Source organism: Zonotrichia leucophrys, chromosome 1 (genome assembly GCF_028769735.1).
Source record: "Zonotrichia leucophrys gambelii isolate GWCS_2022_RI chromosome 1, RI_Zleu_2.0, whole genome shotgun sequence".
Classification (NCBI taxonomy): Eukaryota; Metazoa; Chordata; class Aves; order Passeriformes; family Passerellidae; genus Zonotrichia; species Zonotrichia leucophrys.
In genome coordinates this window covers 95,254,879-95,277,411 of record NC_088169.1, presented here as the reverse complement: position 1 = coordinate 95,277,411, position 22,533 = coordinate 95,254,879, and the positions used below count along the sequence as shown (strand labels likewise).

The window sequence follows — 22,533 nt, the reverse complement described above, 5'->3', positions numbered from 1 at the left end:
CGCCCCGACCTCCGGCCGCGGCCGCCTCGCCGATGCCCCCGGCCCGGGCAGCCTCCCCCGGGCCGCAGCCGCCGCTCCGCCGCCCCGTTTTCAAGCGAAACCGCTGATGACGCCGTTCCGCTCCTCTCGGCGACCCGGAAGCGCCGAGGCGCGGCCCGCCCCCTGACCCGGAAGCTCCTCCCCGCTGTCTTTCCGGTGAGGAGGCCGCCGCCGCCGGAGCCGGGCCGGGGCCGCCGCTGGGGGGGAGCCCGGTAATGTGCGGGGCGGCGGGACCGCGGGCGGGGGGCCGGGCAGCGAGACTTCCGGGGCCGGGGCGATCTGGAAGCGGAAATGGAGGAGGGCGGGCTGTCTGTCTGTCTGTCCGCCCGCCCGTCTGTCCCGGCGTCGGGGGCTCCGCCACGGGGGAGCCGCGCTCCGGGCCGGCCCCGCCCTCGGCCGCCGCGGCAGGAGGCGCGTCCGGGCCCCACGGGGAGTGCGTGCCCCGCTATGGCCGGGGTGCCCCGGGCCGCGGGCCCCGCGGAGCGCCCGCCGCTGCCATGCGCGGCCCCGGGCGCCCCGGTAACCCAGGCGGTTTGTTTGCAGAGCCGGCCCTGGAAGGAGGAGAAATGCAAGAGGAGGGAGAGTGAGAGGGGTAAGGAGCTCCCGGAGCTGCGTGAGTGACCCCCGCCCCTCAGCCGGGGCTGCCGCGGGCCGGGAGGAGACGGGAGATGGGAGATGGGACGGGCCGCGGGTCCCGGAGCTGGGAACGGGAGGGCGCTTGGGCTGCAGGGAGCGGGAGCAGGGATTGAGCGCCGGGAAGGAGCTGGGGCGCAGGGAATGCCCGCTGCCAGGCACCTGTTCCAGCTGAGGCTCGCCCGCTCGGGGTGGAGGCTGCGCAAGTGTCGGGAACGGCACCAAAGTTGTGTTTGTAGACTGCGGGTTTGGGGTCCAGGACTTTGCCCGGTACATTTGGGATATTCCTGATGTGTGTTCAAATGCGCTTGTTCTAAAGGTGTAACACCGTTTGAACTTTCTGGTGCTTATAGTTACCAGGGAAGCATTTTTGCTTTTGTTGTAACAGCCTGTGTGGCTTCCAGCATCCTTAGTATTTTGCAGCAATTAAGCCTAAAAGCTCCTTGACATTGAACAAAGATCTTGGGCAGACATAAAACAACAGTCTAAATTGTTCCCAAGCATTTGCTCTCGGGGCCTTTTGTTGACTGCAAACTCCGTGCCGAATGGGAAATAAACGCCAGGCATCTGGAGAATAAAGAAACCCGTGTTAAAAGTCAACCTCTGAACAAATACCTGCCCATCCAGCCTTGGTTGTGCCTTCCAGAATCACAGCCCGTATCTCACCGTGTACTTGCACGTGTTTTTACCTGTCTGTTTATGATTAAAGTGCTGAGCTGCCAAGAAGTACAAATGCAGCACGTTAAGTATGTGATTCTGTGAGATGTAAACTCCAGAACCCTTGTCCCTTGTGAGTTCTCTGGTGCACTCGGTTGTTTATTTGGTGTATGTACATTTGTGGTGTGTACACAGAAAGTGTTTTTGGTTTACATCAGGAGGGTACGTTGGCATCTGTCTGATACTAGACTGGTGAATAGGAAGAAGGTCCCATCTCTGGCGTGTTTGTGGAAGCTGGGATGATGAAGGCCCTGCAGTGGGAGCGTGCTGTGGTGCAGGGTTGAAGCTCCAGCCCATGTCTGGTAGTTATAGAGCAATTGGAAGGGTTACGAGCAGAGTTCTGGTAAAGTAAGTGTGAGCAGCGGCTCAGTGGGGGCTGCCAATAGGGGTGCATGTTTTCAAAATACCCTTTTAGCCTGAAAATGGGGTAGGGGAGGGACAGCTCTGGGTACTAGGCCAATAGGTTGGTGGAGGAATCTTACCTTTGTTTTCTGCCTTTGGAAGACTGGCTTGCTAGTGAAATTGCATGAAAGCTTCAACTTTTACACCATTTCTTCTCCTCCTCCACATTCTTATAACTCCATCACACTTCAGCCTTTCAAGCCAGAAGTTTGAGGCCTGGTAGACAATGTGCTCAAGCATTGAGATTTTTGGATGGGGAGGTGGATTTTATTCCAGGGGAGTCTAATGAAATCAGTGTAGCCATCCTTTGAAGGATCAGTACGAGCCGTGTTTGACTTGCACACACTTTAAGCTGAGCAAACAAAAGTTAGATTCTCTCCGAAGTTCTGGTGCAAGACAAGATGGAGACAAGCAGCCACTGAGTGCCCTGGCCTCTGCTAGTCTGGATTTTGGAATCTGGAAATGGACTTGCCTTTTATTACTTGTTCTCTTTAAATAAGAAAGCTGTTGTGAGTTCTTTTTGCTTAAATTGGCGTGTTTCTGTTTAACTCCTGAAGTTTGCAGTTGCATCCAAGGGAGTCTTGGACAACTACAAAGTTTCTCTGGAAAATGCATCTGATTATTATTATTATTATTATTATTATTATTATTATTATATGAGACTTTGTGGTTTTGGACAGTCAGGTTCACTTTGGTGGTTTTGATGTAGAAGCTAAGCAAATAACTGCTTATTTATTTTAAAAACCAAAGAAAAACCAAGCAAAAAACCTCAAACTTGGAAATTCCAAACAAAATGCCACTCTTGATTCAGGTGGTGCTCAGTTGCCAAGGATGTGTTATCTCCTCATGTGTGCCCATCCTGTGGAAGAAAAAAGTCATGTAATTAAGCATTACAGGCAAAGGGCTGTGCTGTGGGCAGTGTACTCAATAATTAATTTGGCTCAGAAAAGAAAGCAGAGGAAGGAAGGTAAGAGTGTTGCCCCATCAGCCTCTGATTGAATCACAGCGGTGCAAATCCAGAGTAATTCAGTCAGGCAGCGAGCAGTCTGACTGCATGCCACCAATGTAAGGTAAATAATTTATCCTTAAGTGTGTTTATTGGTTGATTTGCAGTGAGTGAGTGATGCAGGAGTTCTTGGCCTTGCTGTTGCATGAGCAATTCATAAAAACAAAATTATCGGGTAATTTGGTTCATTTAAATACTGCTTCTCCACACAGAGGAAAATTATCTTTGCATTTTGGCTCACACACAGCAATTCCACATGTATTATTCCATCGTGATATACTTCTGTAATGTGTTTCATGCTACTGGGGGCATCCCTCTGAGCTCCCTGGAGGATTGAGATAGACCCTTCAGAAGCAATATTGTTCAATTATGAGACCACTGACAGAGACCATAACAGAAATATGAGTAGGACAGTTTGCATGTAGCTGCATGAAAAACCTACAGTAGTTGTGCTCTCTGCCAAATGTATTCTGAGCATAGTTTTTACCTACCATATTTTGCCATATTTGTTTAGGAATAGATGTATCTGTTTTCAGAAAATATTGTTTTGTTAATTTCTTTAGGTTTTGAGTAGTCCTTTTGCAAGTGTAACAAACTTCGTCCACTAATGGTATTACACAAAGGAATGTAAAGATTAGAAAGGAAAGGGCTTCTTCAGTCAGGTGTTCCCAAAGAGATTATACCTCTGTGCTCAGGAGACTCTCTTTTGGTGTCTAACTCATCCTCTGAATGCAGGGAGAGTTGAGATGGAGCAGTGGGCACTCGGCTGGGGACAGATTCCTACAGAATGGAAAGATGGAAAGAAAATGGGCAATGGAGAGCCATTACATGATCTTGCTTGGAAATAGGGTATCTCAGGAGCAGGGGAATCAGGTTATTTTCCTACTGCTAGTCTCATTGGAGGAGAGCAGGAATATAGAATGATGCTTCTGTGTTGCTTTCAAAAGTGGGGCTGGTGTGGTAGCAGGAAGTTAGGAGCCCTGAGTTTGACTTCTTGGTCTGCTGTGGCTGTCTGTTATCTTGGGCAAGTCTGTTTCCCTCTCTCTGCCTGTCTTTCTTCCTGTGTAACATAATGCTAATGTCCCTTTGCTGCATCTGGGTCCTTAGTGTTGAGCTGGGGTGGAGGGACAGGCAAAGTCCAACATCTTCACTGCCTGTGGGGTCAGACTGTCTGTGATGGTGAAAAAGTTTTCATCTGTATTTGCCTGCTTGCAGATGCACAGACTTCATTTATGCCATGTACTTGGGTGGATGATAATTGGGAAAATTTGTATCTTTTCTGGGTTTCTAGCCAGTCCTGTTTTTTGCATGGAGGACTACTGGGCAAGGGGCATTTCAGATGGACCCAAACCCATGGGAATAACAGGCACCTTTTCCCCCTGAAAATAATTTTTTTATTTGGGCAGATAGCTCATAAGGGGGGAGAAGTTGCTCAAGAAAGACAGGGGAGATTAAGGAACTGTCACAGCATTAGACTGAGTCAGTTCCATGTTGGAATCTCTTTGAGTTTAATGGGTTTTTTGTGTGTGTTTGTGTGTCTGTCTTCCTTATCCTCCATTCCTCCTCCCTTCCCCCTTCTTTTTGCCCCCTGTGCCCAGCTAGGATGGAAGAATCTCATTTCAACTCCTCCCCGTACTTCTGGCCAGCAGTGCCCACCGTCTCGGGACAGGTGAGATCTCCCAGCCTGTTATGTTCAGGAGTTTATGATGAGTGTTTCTGTTGCATTTCTCGCTCAGCCAAATGCTGGGCAAAGCTGTGCCAGGGTGTGCTAAGAGCTGTCCTCCCCCCGTTTAGATTGAGAACACCATGTTCATTAACAAGATGAAGGAGCAGCTATTGCCCACAGAGAAGGGCTGCAGCCTGGCTCCCCCCCACTACCCTGCCCTGCTGACAGTGCCCACCTCCGTGGCGCTGCCCACTGGGATCTCCATGGACTCGGACACCAAGCCGGAGCAGCTGACACCACACAGCCAAGCCCCCGTGACTCAGAACATCACCGTGGTACCAGTGCAGTCTGCTGGGCTCATGACAGCAGGTAGGGCACTCCAAAGGCTTTGGCAGCTGCAAAGGGGACCGTGGGATGGGGAAACACGAGGTCCTGGCCTGTAGATTATTCCTAGTCTTACTGATGGTGTGGCTTGCTTTGGTGTGGTTTCACTGTGAATCTCTAGGCACTCCATATACCCACCCTCTTTATGGAAGTTCAGCTTCCAGCAGTAGAGACTGGGAATGCTTTGGGAGGGGAAGCTACCCTTCTGTTTGTGTTGTAGTCAAAAGTAGGTGTTTCTGTGGGATAAGGAGGTTGGACATAATTGGAGATGTAATAACTGACTTCCTGCACCTTCCTTTGTTTGCAGGTCCTGGTCTGGTGATAACCTCCCCGTCAGGTTCTCTGGTGACCACAGCCGCCTCTGCCCAGACCTTTCCCATCTCAGCTCCCATGATTGTCTCTGCGCTCCCCCCTGGCTCCCAGGCAGCCCTGCAGGTGGTGCCAGACCTGTCCAAGAAAGGGACAACCACCCTCGCTGAAGGAGCCGGGGCTGGGGGAGTCGCCCCCAAACCGCCCCGGGGCCGCAAGAAGAAACGATTGCAGGAGTCGGGGCTGCCAGAGATGAGCGACCCCTTTGTGCTGACAAACGAGGATGATGAGGACCAGCACAAGGATGGCAAGACATACAGGTGGGGAGTGGGCTGAAACCTTTTCTGTAACATTGCATGGGCATGGGGGTGTAACCCTTCAGAGGGTTACATGGGGAAGGAGAGATCTCTGCCTTGTACCTAAAGAGTCTCTGAGTAGAGAATCTTTGAGCTGCAGAAAGAGTTGAGTTTTCTTGCTGGTCAGGAATATTTACAGGCTGATGAGTTGAACCAAAACTAAGGATTTTCTTTCAGTGGACAGTCTTGATTTCCTGAATATAGTTGTTAATGTTACTAGATAAGTTAATGATCAGGATGTTATAGAGACTAAACTACATCCTTGATGGCACAGCCAGCTGGTATGGCTGGTGTACTGCAGAGTGCAGTGCTGGCTGGTGCAGCTGCAGCACTGCTGGTGTAGCTGAGAGCCCTGCTATACCTGGGGGCTCCTCAGTTACAACTCCAGTCTCTCCAGTGTAAAGACTGCAAACTGGAGACACACAGAGCAGGAAGTGAACTGTGGTGGTAGTGTCTGCTCCTGTGTGTATTGTCCCATGTGATCTTCTATCTCAGCACTCCAAACAAAACAAGGGAAAAAATGTAATTCTAAATTAAATATTAAGGGTGTTTCTGAGCCCTAAGTGTGTCAGATAAGAGGGAGGAGAGTTCTGAGCCCTGAGGTTGGGTTTCTGAGCTTGGAGGGATGTGGCTTGAGTTTAGGAGTGATGGGGAAGGGAGAGATAAGATAGGAGGGAATTCTTTAACCAGAGGATAAGCAGTGTGGGTGTTTAGACAAGGTGGGAACCAGACAGAGCAGAAAGTGGTAGGCAGTAAATGTGATGGTCTGTCCTAGGCAGGAAGCAGGAGCACTTTTGGGTGATTCAATGATAGGTGTTTCTGGTGGATGATTAGGATAAATAAGAGGCAAAGTAGTAGCCAAATTGAAACAGAAATAGGAGATGGTCCCTAGGTTTTCTCACTTTCCTATAATGTGCCCAGGATCCCATATCAAACAGTTTTCCTTTTATCATCCTAGATGTTCTTTGTTTTGGTTCAGATTTAGTTGCTTTTCTGGAATTAGGCTTTTGGAATATGGAGGCATCTACATAGAATCTGTGTGCCCACCCCAGGCATTTTTTCACTTTTAACTATAGCTTTTTTTAATGTTTACATTTTTTTAATCAACACAGTTAAATGGGTGCAAAAGCAGAGCTTGGATCAGCCTTTTTATCTTAGCCAATGTCCCAGTTTTTCCACTTTGAAAATATAATCAGCGTATGGTGAGGAAGGGTGGGAGTGTTAGGTAGCTTGCTATTTGTAATCCCACCATTTATTTTGGGCCATAGCCACAGATCCACACTACTCAAGCTGCTTACAGTCTGGGTTGCTAATTAGGTTGTTAAATATGTATTTACAGGGGACACAATTGGCAGTGAACACTAGAATTAAAGCTGAACCAGGGCTTTAATTATAGCTCCTTGTTTACTTGTAAGTTTGGAAAAAAATGCCCAAGACCAGGTGGAGTGACTCAGCAGAAACTTTATGAACACGCATAGACTGCATAACAGCTCATGAAAAGGCCTTTGCAGGGAAAAAACAGATGAGTATATATGTGGGCACATGTAATTTCTTAATGTTTAAGATTTTTTTAATGTTTAATCTGAGTGTGGTACCTTTTCCACCAGCTCCCACCCTAAGCAGGCCTTCCTCTGAGCAGTGCTTAGATGTGAGAGAGCTAAATTGGAGACCCCCAATAGTGGTACTTCAGGAGAGAGTACTTCTGCCCTCCTTGAGATCTGCTCTGTGGATGATGCATCCCATGTGCAAGTTTGGAACTAAAAATGATTGTTGGAAAAATCAAGGAAAGCGCTATCTTCTCTTGGAGCTGTGGGAGAGAAGAGCTTTGTGCAACATAGTAAAATCATTTATAATATGCATATGAATAGACTCACAAGTTAAAACTTTGAGGAATGCTGGGATCCCTCTGTGTTCTAGAGGATGATTTCAGTAGTTCCCGTCACTACAGTGTGCAGACATATGCTAGCCAAATTAAGACTGTGGGTGAGGTTCCTCTACTCCTGCTTCTTTCTCAGGCTGGAGGAGGAGTTGGTTTTGGCATTCATATGACTACATTTGTATGAGTTCACTGATTCCCATGATGAGACACTGGGAATAATGTACTCAGATTCCTGGAAGGAGTTGTACTATATTGATCAGTGTGGTTTTTATTTTCTTTTTTTTAATACCCAATTCCTAAAGCCTGGGATTATTTTGTCAAATTTAATTTTTTTTTTAAGCTTTGATTTTGAGCTCTGTGAGCTCTCTTGTCATGAGCGTCTGGGCAGGTGGCTAATATTTGTAATTCCTGACTCCTAGTGTGGTGATAAAGACAGAGAAAGGCCTTGAATGAGGAGCACAGCCAGGCAGATGTGGGAGGTGTTGGAGCATAAACCTTGATACATGTACTGCAGCTCATCCCATTCTCTACTAAATGTAGAGATGCCCACTCCAGCAAACAGCAACTGTTTTACTGCTGTATCATCTCTACAAGTGAATTAGTAGGCTGCTGTGAAAGTGGTGGAAGAATCTCTATGACTAGGGTTTTTTTTGTAAGAAAAGCTGTGAGGCTTTTGCTAATGATGGCAATACTTGCAGGTCTTCGATGTCTGTCCTTAGGATTCGTCTGGCAGAGTTCTTGGTGCTTTGCATTGTGCTGCTGGAAGAATGCTTGCACCTGCAGGGGACAGCATCTAACCCAGTCCTGTGAAGCATTTTCTTTCATGAGTAATGTCACTTCAGCCTTGTCTGGATTCATCATCAGGTCTTTGTTAGCCTTCCCGACATCTTTGTAGAATTTGCTTTTTCTTTGGAAAATGAGATCAGCATCAAGACTCTTTCTAGAAAGATGCTGGCACTGTGGAACACGTGGCTTCTTCCCAGTGCTTTAAAAGGTGCTGAGGAAAAGGCAGCAAACAGGTCCTGGATACAGTAGATTGATTTTTAGTCTGGTGTGGTACCTGTGCACTTTTAGAAGTCTGTGGTGTGATGTGATCAGTGGACAAGACTGATAAGGTGATTTAGCTGCTCTGGGCGAGATCATCAATTCTCTTCTCTTGACAGTTCTCTAAGCAGTTTCTTTGTAAGAGGAAGAGAGCTCTGTATAGGCACTGCTAGGCAAAATCCAGGATGAATACCAGTTTATAATCTGGAATGTTTTGCAGGCTGTGCTCTGGAGCCTTGGATACCAGCAGAAAGGTTCTTGGCTTGAGAAGGGCCTCATGTCATAGCGTAATCAACAAGCTCTGTCTTCTCCACTTCAGGTTTTGGGTTTTCCTTACTTTCACTGGGGAACAGCAAGGAAGCTGGGAGACAATAAGCAGCTGAGGGACGTAGGAAAATTCAGAGATGAGTCCAAGGTGCAAAAGTGTACAGAATCCTTAGTGAACTGAGCTGCAGAAGGTGAGGAAGCTGGATGGAGACCCTCATTAGAGAGCAAATTATGTATACAAGGGGAGCTGGTGGTTTGAATACAGCAGGTGGGTATCTTCTCAGACATGTCTTGTTTTAAGCCTGTTTGGATTTAGCATTACTGTTTAGTGAACTTCCCATAGTTTTGAATCAATTTGTAATGTGGTGGCTATGAGTTCAGTAAGTCACACGTGTCTGTGACAATGTTGTTGAATTTGGCCGGTTTTAAGCTTGGAAAAAATCTGTTAAGCATGCTCTGAGATGATTTCTAGTTTGCAGGTGGATATATGTGAAGGAAATATTCTCTTTGAGGCTTCTTGAGGCTTGCACCACTCCAGGCACTCAGCAGACAGTCCATCTCCACAGAGGAGACAAATACAGCCTAACTTCTCTCAGTTTCTGGAGAAGTGAGGCTGGACTATATATCTACTCTTTCTGCAACTCTGCATCTTCTAGAGTTGCACTGTAGGGCCAAATATGCTTTTCCTTCAGGCACAGCTGCTCCTCCTTCTGCTTCAGAAGGGGTCTCTAGTGCCCAGTGTGGACAATAACCTCCATCTCTGATGGGCACAACAGCAAGGCGTGAGAAGACACTGCTTGGCTCAAACATGGTAGGGATGAGAATGAGGCATGGACAGGGACTGGAGCTGTTTCTGCTGAGGAAATCTGGGAACTTGGTAGAGATGGGAATCAAAAAGGAGGAGAGAAAAGACAAGAGCCTACAAACTAGGGAATGCAGCAGAGGATGTGATGGGGAGCCTCTATGCAAGGGAGAGAGGGGAGAGCTAGCACCAGAATGAGCTATAAGCAGCCAACACTAAGGGGTGGAGGAAAGAACCAGACCTGCTAGGTGCTGGAAAACGAGGTTCCTAGAACTGGCAGAACAGAGAGGGACAAGAGTATGGGATGTAGACAGACACAGAAACATGAGCAAGAAGAGATAAGTGTTAGGTAACTGAGGGGATGAAGTAACAAAGTGCCCTTGCAGTAGAGGATCAAGAGGCTGGGACATGTGAGTAAAGAGCTTGGGTCTGGGCATTGCTGCAGGAGAGGGGATTGTTCTGGGCTGGAAGGCTAAGGGCAAAAGGGGAATTAAGTTTGAAGTGTCAGGCAGAAAGGTTGACCACATTCCCTCCAAAGCCTAGAAATACTAAACTCAGTGTTTCTAAATTTTGCCATGGCTTTGATGTCAGCATAAGAATGTGACCTCCTCTGGCAAAGAACCTCATCTCCCTCTTAGGCTAGAAAAAGGTGAGAAAGTATTGTTGCTGTCATTTATCATCTTAGCTGCAGTGGCAGAGGTCTGTGCAGTGGATTTTAAGATTGCTGATGACCACCGTGGGTGTCAGTGTGATGCCACACGTTGGAATTTCTGTTTGCTTTTTTTAACAAGTGGTTCCGTGAGCAGCGGAACTAATGATGCCTGGTTTGCAGCGGCTCTCTCCTGTGTGGATTCTCTGATGTCTAATCAAGGGTGAGCTTATTAGCCTTTCCCTCAGCAGAGGACTCCAAGAGAGTCTCTCTTCTTTCCTCAGCTGCACATTTTTGAGATCCTTACCCCTTTTCCAGATTGGCTGGCATTGTCTTATGGTCTCAGAGCTCCAAGGAATACTGTTGCACATGCACATTTATATATGCTCATGCAGTTTGTACACATGATCCTTGCTTTGTACATAAATGTAGTGTTTGGAGCTTAGAAAATGACAATTTGACTGGCCACATGCCTGAGAGTATAATGAGGTAAAACTTTGTGTTATGGTAAGTTCTCTCCCTTCTGCTGAGATGTAACTGTGAGTGTGTGCATGCATGTGCTTTCCCTTGGCAGTTCCTCATAGTGCCAAACAGAAGGGATTGACAGGAGAAGTTCTGCAGTCACAAATTCTAATTTTGGCATGTTACTTGTCAATGGAATGAGTGTGTGCAAGGAAATGAGGAGAACAGTCACAGTTTCAGTTTGGGAGAGAGGGAACTTTAAAACTGTATTTTGTGCCTCTTGTCTGATTACACCTTAATTTGGCCCTACTGGGTCAAGGCACTTTGATACCATCCTTGATTAGTTATTGGTGCATGACAGCCTGTCAGAAACCTGCATGTTTGCTCAACCTGAAAGGAATATTCTGTGAAAAGAAAATAAAATGCATTGGCATGGGATTGTGGAATTGAGGGGGATGATCTGGGGAAGGCATTTGCTAGTATGAAGAACTGTTGATTACATTTGCCTCTGCCACAGATTGCTGTGGTATCCTGCAGCCCTACAGATAATCTTGCCTTGAAGTGTGTGCAAGTACGAATTAGGTTGAATCTTCAGTGGATTTGCATTTGTCTTAGGCTACAAATGACCATAGAGAGTTACCCTGAAATAATTAACATTCAGGGTTCCCAAAACCATAATCTCAAGTATCATTGAACACTCCTCTGTTACAGGTCAGACCCTGTTCTGCTTTGCAGAAGTGTTGCAGCTCATAGGAGTAGCACAGAAATTTATAGGAGCAGTGATATGAATGTATGTAATAGGAATTTTCCTTTAAAGGAAAAAAAAGAGGTCGCAGATTTCAGTTTGGCTGCTTGGAATTAGTGGGTACGTCTCTCTTACTGTGTTTCACTGTGTCTTTTGTGATTCCCTTCCCTTACAAAGCATAAACCAGGGACATTGTGGAGGTAGATGAGTGCTTATGGAGCACTGATATTTCTGTGGTGGGTACAGGAGATGAGTGATCTGCTTCATGAGGTTGGAATTGCATGTTGGAATTGGACAAGGCTTAAGGCTGTCCAGAGTGGTGATATAAAAAGCTGAATGCTTGCTTGTTAAGTGTCTGTCTGTGCAACATAATAAGAGTGCAGTTCTGTGGAAACAGTCAATAAAGCTGTATCAGAAAGCACCTGCATTGCAGAGCCAAATTATGGTGACATGGATGACCTTAATCCTGATGTTTCCAAATTTCCTAGTGCTTTCTAATGGGCCTTTTGTATTCTTTATATTTTAGCTCTTGCATGTTATCACTATAGTGGGAAGCACATTCTTTTGTTTTATTGTTTTGTTGGTCTTTTATGCTAATGGTGACTGATTTCAAAAATTGGTGGACAATGTCTTAGGCCTGATGTTCAATGATTTGGAGGTCAACAGAAAGTCATGGCTGATAACCTAAAGATAAAAGCAATGCTGGTGGATAGCTGTAAAGAAATGGGATCTTTATGTGGTTGTTAATTGTTCAGACAAAATGTATTTTAATACAGTCCCATGGAAGACTTAGCCTTTTGGGACAGCATGATGTCTCCAGCAGCCAGGGACTGAGGCCCAGATGTTGGGACACAATGGCAAACATTATCAGACAGAAGTGTTTTGTTGGACTATTGAATGTCTCTGGCCTAAAGATAAGGAATATGGAGGAGCAGTATCCTGGAAAGCAATGACTGTGAAAAAGACTTTCAGGAATTAAGTGACATCATGAAAGCTCCCAGTGCAAGACTGTGACAGAAAAGGCTTAAGGTGCAGCTGTTGAAAGCATAAATGATTGAGTCATTAAAAGAACACAGGGAATTTGTGAAGTATGCTGAAATACCACAAAATTCTGGGTCAGGTATTCTTAGGGTCATTTGGAAAAATGGACAAAATGCAGGAATACCCTCAAATCTGGGAACTGGGAAAGTGCCATATGATGAGAGCATTTTGAACTGCTCTTTGCCTTGCCACTATATGGGAGTATGCTCTTCTGCAGCCTTACCGAGCCACCAGTGACAGAAGGACTGTGGAAGTAAGTTGACCAAGATCTCTGAGCATAGCTGATAGATTTGTTGCACAGTCCAGTAGTGTAAACTGTTCAGTGGAAGCACAGTGTTGGCTTTGGAGTAGGAGCTGATGCTGGGTGTGCCAGTGTGGAAGCAGAGATACAATTCCTGTGCCTTCATTTGGCATCTTTGTACTCACTGGCTTTATTTGGGTGTTTCCCAAGTGTACCTGTGTATCTTGGATGTTAGTTTTGTCTCCTTTCCCCTCCTCTTACAAAATATTAACAAGAAAGTGTTCAACTTCAGCTTAAAAAATGGGGGAATGTGAGGGTCAAGCATTTATCATGAACTGTGCATCCATTATTATGCTATGCTTGCATTAGTTACTTCATTAACTCTGCATTGCAAAGGCAGGACATTTCCTTCCTTTTTAAATGAACTGTTGACTCTGACAGCCTAAACTTATCATCTAGTCTAACTTCAGACTTTCCTGGTTTGAATTCTAGTTTTACTGATGGTCTAACTTGTATATGTAGCCTAACAGAAGGAGCAAGGACTCAATTAACTTGTAAGACTACTCTCAGTAGATACTAGGAATTCGAATTCTCAGAGCCATATAAAGCTTACATAGTTTTCACAACTGTGATACTGATTAATTAAGCACTTGATTGAAAAAGGCTGTTAATCCATGTTGGGCAAATTTTACTATGAGTTGGTATTTCAGATGGCATTTTATCTCCTAACAGCATCTGATGAATGAGGCGGAACATTCCATGAAAAGTGGAAAAAAATACAGCACTGTGTGCCACAGAGTTGTAGTCTAGTTGCTATAGGCATCATTTTCTTTATGACTCATTGTGATGACTTTCATATGGGAGTAGAATTAGAATTGTACATCCACCTTTTGCTGGCATTTCATGATTTTTGAGTGTCTTTGTCTAACATGAACATTTTTTTAAATGTCTTTATTTCCTATAAAAAAGAAAGCATTGTAAACATTGGAAGGGGTTACTTTTGATCTCTGGCATATGGCTGAGTGCTAATTTAACTGTTGATATGAACCTCTGTTTTATTAAGGATATTTTCTCCGAGGCTGTCTGAATTTGCAGAGCCATAACAAGGAGCTGCAGGGGATGTTGTGTCACACCATCAATGGGAATGCTGCAGTCATTTCTGTTTCTTGCTGTCAGAAAGAATGCAGCCAAAGGAGGGGTAGTTTAGAAGCACAGTGGGGAGACTATTAAAAATGGATATTAAACAGAGGGGGGGTAGAAATCAATTATTTCATATAGTGTTTCATTCATGCTTGCTAAGGAGCACTCCCTATTTTCCTCTCCCCGGCCAGAATTTCACTGAAGTAGAGCACTGAAATGCTGCTAGTGTCAGATGGGATATTCTCATTATCCATATAGATTTAACATTTTTTTTGAATCCATATTTGCCCACTAGAGGGCTGATTGCATCTTCCCCTTTAATATTTGATGTTGTCTGAAGCAGAATGCAAAGCCCTTAATTAAATGGATCATTTGTTCCCATGAAAAAGCCTGATACCACACAATATAAAATTCTGAAATGCAGCTTTCTGTTATATTCCAGGGCTTTTTTTAACTCATAAGGCTCATGAATTTGTTAATGCTGCATAACATTCTTGCTCTCTCAGGGTTGATGCTAATTAGATGATTAGAAAATGAGTTCTTGCAATATTTTAATTCTAAATGTTGTTTGAAAAACAATATCAGAATGTCTATAGCTGCTCAATTCAGACAACGAAGGTTGTTTGTTTGAGGGTTCTGTTTTGATTTTGGGGGTTTGGGGGAGGTTAGGGTTTTGGGGGATTCTGTTATTGTTGTTGAGGCCTAATAATCAGATTTATCATTGTCGTGCAAGTGCCAGTGATGTTTTGAAAACTTCTTTATAATTTTATTTTGAAAATAGAAAAGGACATGCAGTCTGTTTCTCTTCAATAAAGTTTATTTTAGAGAATTTCTGACCCGAAGGCCGATAGCTGGCAAAGCAAATAAGTAAAGGAAAGGGTGCACAGGAGTTATGGAAGATAAAGTTGATGACTTTATGGTACTATAGATTTAACGCATGGGACTGCTTGGACTTGATGGCACTGTAAAGTTCATTAATTTTTCAGAACAGAATAGACTATTTAAAATATAGAGTCCTGTGTATAGCACAGAAGAGATTAGTGCCCAGCATTCTCTTTAAATTAGAGCAAAACCCTTAGAAGGGTATTTCCCTTAGAAAGGTACCTGGGTTCTCAGAATGCTGATTGTAGGGGCCAAGTGATTGAAACCATATTGTAGCCCCAAGCCTTGTTCCAGATACATTATTCTCTTGGTTGGAAAAGTTTCCTCTTTTTTCCACTTTTAGTGTCAGTTGTTGTTCCTTGTTATGTCTGACTTAGTCATAAAATAAGCCCCTAGTAATTGATATTTTTCTCCCTTCATAGATTTATTTGGCTGTTGACCAGGTTATCTTTTAAGCTTTACTCCAAACCTAGATCAACTGGAGTCACTGAATCTTTCCTGCAAAGCCAATTTTCCACATGCCATCACTCTTTAAGTTTGCTGAGCCCGTGTGAGTTTTTCAGTAATGGTTGAGGACATTGACTGCAGAATTAGACATGCTGTTGGCAGGAGCAGTTGCTCCCCTCCTGTATACAAAAAGGATACCTGCTATTCCCCTTTGTTTTGGTGAGCCATATTAGCACAGCATCACACTGGGAGCTTATTCTCAATTGAATGGTTCCTTATCAGAGGGCCAGTGCTGTGGAACGGGGTTCAATTGAGAGTAATGGAAGTCAGCATCTGCTGAGAAGGAGCTTGCTAAAAGTCAAGCTTGGGATTATGCTGTAATTGCTTGCAGTAGCAGGGAACTGGACTTGGTGGTTTAAAGGTATTTTTCAGTTCAGTGTTCACCTCAATTTTTTCTAACGTTGGTGCTTTCAAGGACACACAGTCCTCATGACTTGATTACTGCAGAATACATATGCCCTATTCAAGTCTAGCATTCCAGGAAGTCTGGAACAAACTGTGTGACTTGAGATAGTTTGGTTTATAAACCAAGAGCTACTTTTTTTAAAAAAGATGATGCTGATGTACCTTTTTACTCCTTGTATCTTTAATTGATGTAGGGATAAACAGTCAAATTACTTCTGTTTGTTGATTCCAGCAGGGATTGGTGTGTGTGTGTGTGTATTGAGGAGGGATTTATATAAGGATGTACTTAGTTTGCATGTTCTGTTAAGGCTTGCAATTAAAATGGATTAAGAGAAAGATGAAGGTAGGACACGTGGGAACAACTGTTAGAGATGATAATGAATGTAAAAGAGCAAAGGTGGAGAGGAGGGAAATGTTATGACAGGTGTGTGTTGGAGTGCTTGCTAGGGAGGCATGGCTTCCAGCTAAATGGCTGGGAATCAAGCTGTGGCTCGGAAGGGCCTGTGGAAGTGAAGGTAGGTGCTGGATAAACACTGCTTACATGACATACGCTAATCAGACTGCACACATCATAAAGCTTCTGGCTCCAACAGAGTCACAACAGTAGATGTAATGAAGTATCCTCCTGAGAGTAGATGGATATGGGGAAGAGCAGGATCAGCTCTGTGGCTTGTAATACCTGCAGAGACTTTTGTTGCTGAGCAGTTTTGTAAACACTATAAAACTCAAGAAATTCCCAGACAAAACCACTGTGAACGCTGAATTCATGTTAACCAGCCTTCCTCTGGCTGGCATCTCTTCTCTCAAATGTGACCCTGGAAGTTGCATGTGGAGATTCTATTTTGTCTTTAATGTAAATGAAAAACCTAAATTCAGATAAACCTTTACTCTGCCCCTTGTTTGACACACATGGGGGGTGGGGAAGAAATGGAAGAAAGAACTTGGATGCAGCTTCTATCTCTCTGTCAAATTAACAACCACAAAAGCTTTTACCATCTTGAACTTTAAAACAGTACGAGCTTCTCTTAACAGCCTGGTGTCGTAGTGGAGGAACAGTTTTTAACAGCAGCATCCGTAGCAGAGCGATGCCAACTGCTTCTTCTTGTTCAGAGAGTCTGTGTGTTCACAAATACATTTCTGATCATTATGGGAACAGATGGATCCAAACGCCCAGACAAAACATTTTGCATCACATCAGTAAGACTGAAATGATGAAAGCCCACTAGACCAATGAAATACCACATTTGATATCCAGAGTATCTTTGTGAGACCCACTAGGAAAGCAGCACTGCTGTTATTCTCAGCATTTTGTATCCTAAATATTTGAGTGTCTTCTCCAGAAATGGGGGCAGAGTTAAGTGGATTTGGCCATTTCTGCTCTCACAGACTTCACAGTACATGGAATTAACTTCTAATACAGACTATAACCTGGGATTTCCACGTTTTCCAAGTTTTTTTTTGACTGAAATAAATCATAGATTAACAAAGTGGGGGTTTTGTCTGGGAATTATTCCTATCCCCTTAGGATTGCCATTGGAAAATTTTCAGAGTGCTGCCCAGCCTCTCTTGCAAGCCAGTTGGTTTCTTCCAACACCTTCACTTGTCTGGCTGTGAAGTATTGTTTGTTCTCTTACACCAGTTCCCAACTTAAATTTGTTCCCCTGGGACTGAACCACTCACAGCCAAGCAGTACCCCAGGAGAAACCTCTCCAGTACCTTATAGTGGGAAAATGCCCCTTCTTCACTCAGTGTGGAGAATCCCATCCAGTTAGAGTTGATCCATATTGGGGCTTACCCCCATGTGACCCTGTCTCTTCCCCTCGCCCCGGTCCCAGGTGCCGGATGTGTTCGCTGACCTTCTACTCCAAGTCGGAGATGCAGATCCACTCCAAGTCCCATACGGAGACAAAGCCACACAAGTGTCCTCACTGCTCCAAGAGCTTCGCCAACAGCTCCTACCTGGCCCAGCACATTCGTATCCACTCGGGGGCCAAGCCCTACACGTGCAGCTACTGCCAGAAGGCCTTCCGCCAGCTCTCCCACCTGCAGCAGCACACACGGTAAGGGCCGGAGGAGGCTGGGGCCCTCTGCACTGCATGTTGCCGTCATCCCAGCATGCTGTGAGCACCTCCGTGGGCGGCTGCCTGGGCAGACCTGGCTGGTTGTGGCAGGCTGCTCGGGACGTACGCGCGGCAGAGCGGCGGTGGCGGTACCGGACACGTGAGCCTGGTGCCCGGCTGTGAGGGGCTGGATGTGCTCAGGTTAGCGCTGCTCCGCCGGAGAGGCGCCGGCAGCGGAGTGACGCTTTGTGACAGGAGCCAGGGCTGGTTGTGCCGGTGTGAGAGTAGAACAGGCATAGGAGGACTGTTCCCTGTCGCCCCAGCGTAGTTGTGCCAAACATCTCAAGTCCAGGCTTGCAGCCCCCCCTGCTGTTTCAGCCACAGGCTTCCCACACACAGCTCTGCCAATGCCCCTCAGTCCAAGCTCTATAGTTGCTCTCTCTGGATCCTCCCCCGGTGCAGACAGACCATGGTCCCTTGAATCCAAGGGGAGCACAGTTTGAGACCAAGAGAGCTCATGCTGTGTTCGGAGTTCCTTCACGTAGCAGATAGCGTGGTGCTGTCCCACCCCCTTTGTGCCCTCATTCCATCAGCACTAGCCAGATGGCGGTCATGTCCAACTGCTGCTGCTCCTCCTCCTCTTCGGCAGGATCCACTCCAAGCTCCACACGGCGATTGTCAAGCCGCACAAGTGTCCTCACTGCTCCAAGAGCTTCGCCAACACATCCTACCTGGCCCAGCACCTCCGCATCCACTCGGGGGCCAAGCCCTACACCTGCCGCTACTGCCAGAAGGCCTTCCGCCAGCTCTCCCACCTGCAGCAGCACACACGGTAAGGGCCAGAGGAGGCTGGGGGCCTGGCCCTGGTCCCCCCGCGCTGCCGGCATGCACCTCTGGAGCACGCGCGCCAAGCATGCGGGGGGCGGGCGGGGAATGCGGCCGGCTGCACCCCAGACGGAGGTGAGCCACCTGAGTGGACGGAGTGGAGGCTGCGCAGGAGACACTGACCACGGCAGGGCTGAGGTGGGCACGTGCTGTCCCTGGGGATCCTTGGTCCTGCACCGCGGGCGGCACAGAGAGAGAGCGATAGAGAGAGAGGCATTGGCTGTAGGGGATCCCGGCCTGGCACCACGGGGGTTGGACTGAGTGTGTGGAAGCTGCTCCTGGCATTGCAGGGGGACAGGGACAGGTTAACACTGTAGGTAAACTCAGCCTGTTACTTAAAAGGAAAAGTGTTGGTTTGTCTATCCTGGAGGGAACAGAGCTGTTTTCTTGGTACTGTGGAAGCAACAGAACAGATTTCTCTTGGTCATTTAAGACTCCTGAGTTTGGAACAGGGAGCCTGGACCTCCAGACCCCTTCCCAGTACATTTTTAGGTAGCTCACATGCTGAGCTGTCCAGGCGTTCCTAAGCTCTTGCTCCCCAATCCTTGTCACTCTGAAATCTGCTTGACTGCCTGTCTTCAACTTCTAACTGGACGTGGGAGCTGTGCAGAGCTCTCTTTGTCCAGCTAGAACAGTATCTGGAGGCAACATCATCCCCTTCACACAGCAGCAGGCCCTGGCAGTCTGCCCTGTCTGTCTGCTCACTGCCTCCGATTTGTGCTCTTCCTCCTCAACAGTATCCACACCGGGGACCGACCCTACAAATGTGCTCACCCTGGGTGTGAAAAGGCTTTCACCCAGCTTTCCAACTTGCAGGTAAGGGGCTGGGTGTGTCCTGCTCCTCGGCAGGGGTTGGCACGGGTTCCAGTGGTAGAGGAGGTGGAGGAAGTGGGGCAGCTGGGAGGAGAATAAAAGAGTGCAGAAAGCTATTGAAGGCCTGGGCAGGGAAGAGATTCCTGACTTGTAGCAGTAGTGGCCCAAAGTAGCATCCTGTAAAATTAACTTGACTCGAAAGTGGTGAGACCTTAGTGAAATTCCTTCCATCTGTTTTGCAGTTTTCTAACTTTGCTGGGGCAAGACTTTTGTGAAATGTTACACCCAATAAAGTCTGGGTATCTGGGTGGATTTTTTGTTTTACAATGAAATGGAGGGCATAAGGGTGGGGATATAGGAAGCAGAGGTGGTGTGTCCTGTTGCAGTACCCTGGAGGAGGGGGACTGTAGAGTGTGCCAAAGAGCAAAGAGCTGTAAACACCTGCAAGCAGTTAAAGCAAATCCTGCCCTGAAGGTAATAAATGCAGGGAGCAGATGTATAGAGGGACAGAAAAGGAGAGACCAGGAAAAGACTGAGAGTTGCATGGAAACTGGGAAGATGGGGGTTGTGGAACATTAAGAGTCTCTGCTCTTCAAATGCCTAGTATGCATGAGGGGGAAGGCGTGTGTGGGGAGGGTGTGGTGGGCTGGAGGGAGAAGTTCTGTCCCTATGCTAGGAGCCAGGTGTACCTTCCTGAGCAGCCAGGAGCTTGGGGCCTGGCTGTAAGGGGGTGTTTGAGGTGAAGCCATCTCCAGTACTAATACTTGCTTCCTTCTTCACGCTTGCTTTCTCTTTCCTGCCTGCTGCTGCCACCCGCCAGTCCCACAGACGGCAGCACAACAAAGACAAACCTTTCAAGTGCCACAACTGCCACCGTGCGTACACGGATGCTGCCTCGCTGGAGGTGCACCTGGCCACGCACACGGTGAAACACGCCAAGGTCTACACCTGCTCCATCTGCAGCCGGGCCTACACCTCGGTGAGTGTGCACAAGTGCTCGGCTTCCTAGGGAGCAGCTCCTGTAGATTCAATGGGAGCGGTCCCCTGAGTTGCCGTGTCCTTCCCTATTGGCTTTGGCTCTTGTGAGCATCGTTCCCTCCTCTCTGACGCACTCCCTCCCGTTGCAGGAGACGTACCTGATGAAGCACATGCGGAAACACAACATCCCTGACCCACAGCAGCAGGTGGTTCAGGCACAAGCCCAGGCCTCGCAGCAGCAGCAGCACTTCCAGCCGCAGGGCGGGGGGGCAGCAGGGGGCCCTTCTGGAGACACTAACCAACCCAACCCTCCCCCCCAGTGCTCCTTTGACCTGACTCCTTACAAGACTTCAGAGCATCACAAGGACATCTGCCTCACTGTCAGCACCAGCGCCATCCAAGTGGAGCACCTCTCCAGCTCCTAGAGAGACCTCAACCCAGGGAGCAGAACGCCTCTTGTGCATAGCCTGTGCCAGGGGCACCGCTTGTGCAGCGGCCCTCCTCGTGCAACAGTTTCCGGCCTCTCCTCCTGCAGCAGCCTCTCCTGGCTGTGTAACCCTGTTCATGGCAGCCCCTTGCACAACAGCCTGTCTCAAGGGGGTGCTCCTTCTGTGCAACAGCCTGCCTGGTAGGAGGATGCTTCCTTGTGCAAGAGCCCCTTTCCTGTGCTGGGATCACTTCCTCATGCAAGAGCCCCTCCTTTGAAACCCAAAGAAAGGCCCCTGTTTTGCCTTCTCTCTCACTGTAGGATGCGTCCGAAGCGGGGTTGCGTGTTGTGACACGCATGGTGGATGGGATGGAGAGACGGCCCTTGTATATACGGGGGCTTGGACACGTGTATTTAGCAGGCCACAGAAGAATGTGGCAGGGTTCACAGCTGGATGGGGTTCTTTGAGGATTGCCTTGAGTGTCTAAGAGAGAAATATCCATTCCTGTCCCTCCTGCTTGTGAAAGGGAGGAGGGGTCGCTCGTCCTGCCCCAAGGACTGGATGGGAGAAACCTTCTCCCGAGTGGAAGGTGAGACCAGTGGAGGGGGGAGAGGTGAGGCATGTTCTCTGGGATGGACAGGTGCCTACACTGCCTAAGGGCTGTGGAGTATTGCATTCTTTCTCCTCCCCTAGTGGAGAGCAGTAGAGAGGAGTGTGTCTGAACTGGCTCCTGCCTCTCTCTCACAGCTGTCTGAGCAGCACAATGGCCCCATAGGAATGTGGGCTCCTGCTCATTGCCCTTCCTGCCTGTTGTGGATGATATCCTAGCAGCCTGTACTCCTCCTCCTCTCCCTCCTGCTTTTCCCCTCCTCAGAAAAGCCTACAGGCATCAACAACAAACCAAAAAGCAACTGGAGGGAGGGTAAGAGACTGCCAAAATAATCATCACCCTTCTCTCTACTCCCTTTCCTGAAAGGCGGAATGACAGCAGTTCTGACACTCACATACCTGTCCTGCCCCCAGTTTCCCAAAGGGAAAGAGGAGGAGGAGGAGGAGGAATAGACCAGTCTTTTCAAGGGGCTGGCAGGAAGCAGGGAAAGGCTAGCTTCTCCTGCTCATCTCTTGCCAGAGTGCTCTCCCAGGCTCCCTCTTGCCAAGACGGGCTGGACTCACATGGCAGTGGTGGCCTCTTCTGGACCCTGGTCATGGGAGAGAATCCCCAAAAGGTGGACAGTGGAGAGAAGGGGATGAAGATCCCCACAGAGAGACCAATCTAATGAGAAGGGGGAGCCAACAAGAATAAACTGAAGGCCCCTTGAATTTATATATATATATATATATAAATATCTATTCCCACCCCTGGCCCGCTCTGTCCTTGCTGTAACTGTTTCTATCTCTGTGTTTATAAAACGCATTATCCTGGCGAATTTTTATTTTCAATCTTCGTTTGTTTTTCCCTTTCTCTTCGTCTTCAATTCTCCTTCCTCTTTTTTTTTTTTTTTAATTGGTCCACATGACTGCTAGTCTTGTGTGTTACTTATTAGTTTCTTTGGATCATGGAGGCTGACTTGGAAGAGAATGAGAAGGCAAGGGAAAAAGCATGTGTTGTTGGGTTTTAAAATCAGTCACCCACCCAAAGCCTATAGAATCCCAGACTTCTGTATGAACAACCAATAGGGGCTTCTATTTTATTTTTTTTAACCACCCTGTATAGAAATAAATTGGTGTAAAAGGCTGCTTGAAGGTGCTGCTGCGAGCAGCCTGCCCCTGTGACGTGTGTTCCTTCCCCCTGC

The 22,533-nt window shown here is 47.2% G+C and overlaps 1 protein-coding gene across 8 annotated transcripts; it reads left to right on the top strand.

Annotated features, from left to right (window-relative positions):
• The first annotated feature begins 35 nt into the window (after positions 1 to 35).
• Positions 36 to 22,180, top strand: ZNF384 (zinc finger protein 384). 8 transcript variants are annotated; one of them, XM_064723429.1, is made up of 11 exons: positions 36 to 195; positions 583 to 631; positions 1,548 to 1,737; positions 4,400 to 4,466; positions 4,592 to 4,832; positions 5,155 to 5,476; positions 17,412 to 17,636; positions 18,286 to 18,468; positions 19,259 to 19,337; positions 20,155 to 20,313; positions 20,462 to 22,180. In XM_064723429.1, the coding sequence occupies exons 3-11, from the start codon at positions 1,685 to 1,687 to the stop codon at positions 20,735 to 20,737; spliced, it is 1,605 nt and encodes a 534-aa protein (XP_064579499.1). In that variant the 5' UTR covers positions 36 to 195; positions 583 to 631; positions 1,548 to 1,684; the 3' UTR covers positions 20,738 to 22,180. The 8 variants fall into 8 exon arrangements, with proteins under 8 accessions (XP_064579499.1, XP_064579542.1, XP_064579516.1 ...); XM_064723421.1 differs by having other exon boundaries at positions 191 to 251; XM_064723454.1 differs by having other exon boundaries at positions 191 to 251; positions 4,396 to 4,466.
• The last annotated feature ends 353 nt before the right edge of the window (positions 22,181 to 22,533 follow it).

Coding starts and splice junctions, on each gene's coding strand:
- ZNF384 (XM_064723429.1), top strand. CDS start 1,685: ATGTCTGGTAGTTATAGAGCAATTGGAAGGGTTACGAGCAGAGTTCTG. Junction 1,738..4,399: donor ACGAGCAGAGTTCTGGTAAA/GTAAGTGTGAGC, acceptor GTGCCCAGCTAG/GATGGAAGAATCTCATTTCA. Junction 18,469..19,258: donor CACCTGCAGCAGCACACACG/GTAAGGGCCAGA, acceptor CCTCCTCAACAG/TATCCACACCGGGGACCGAC.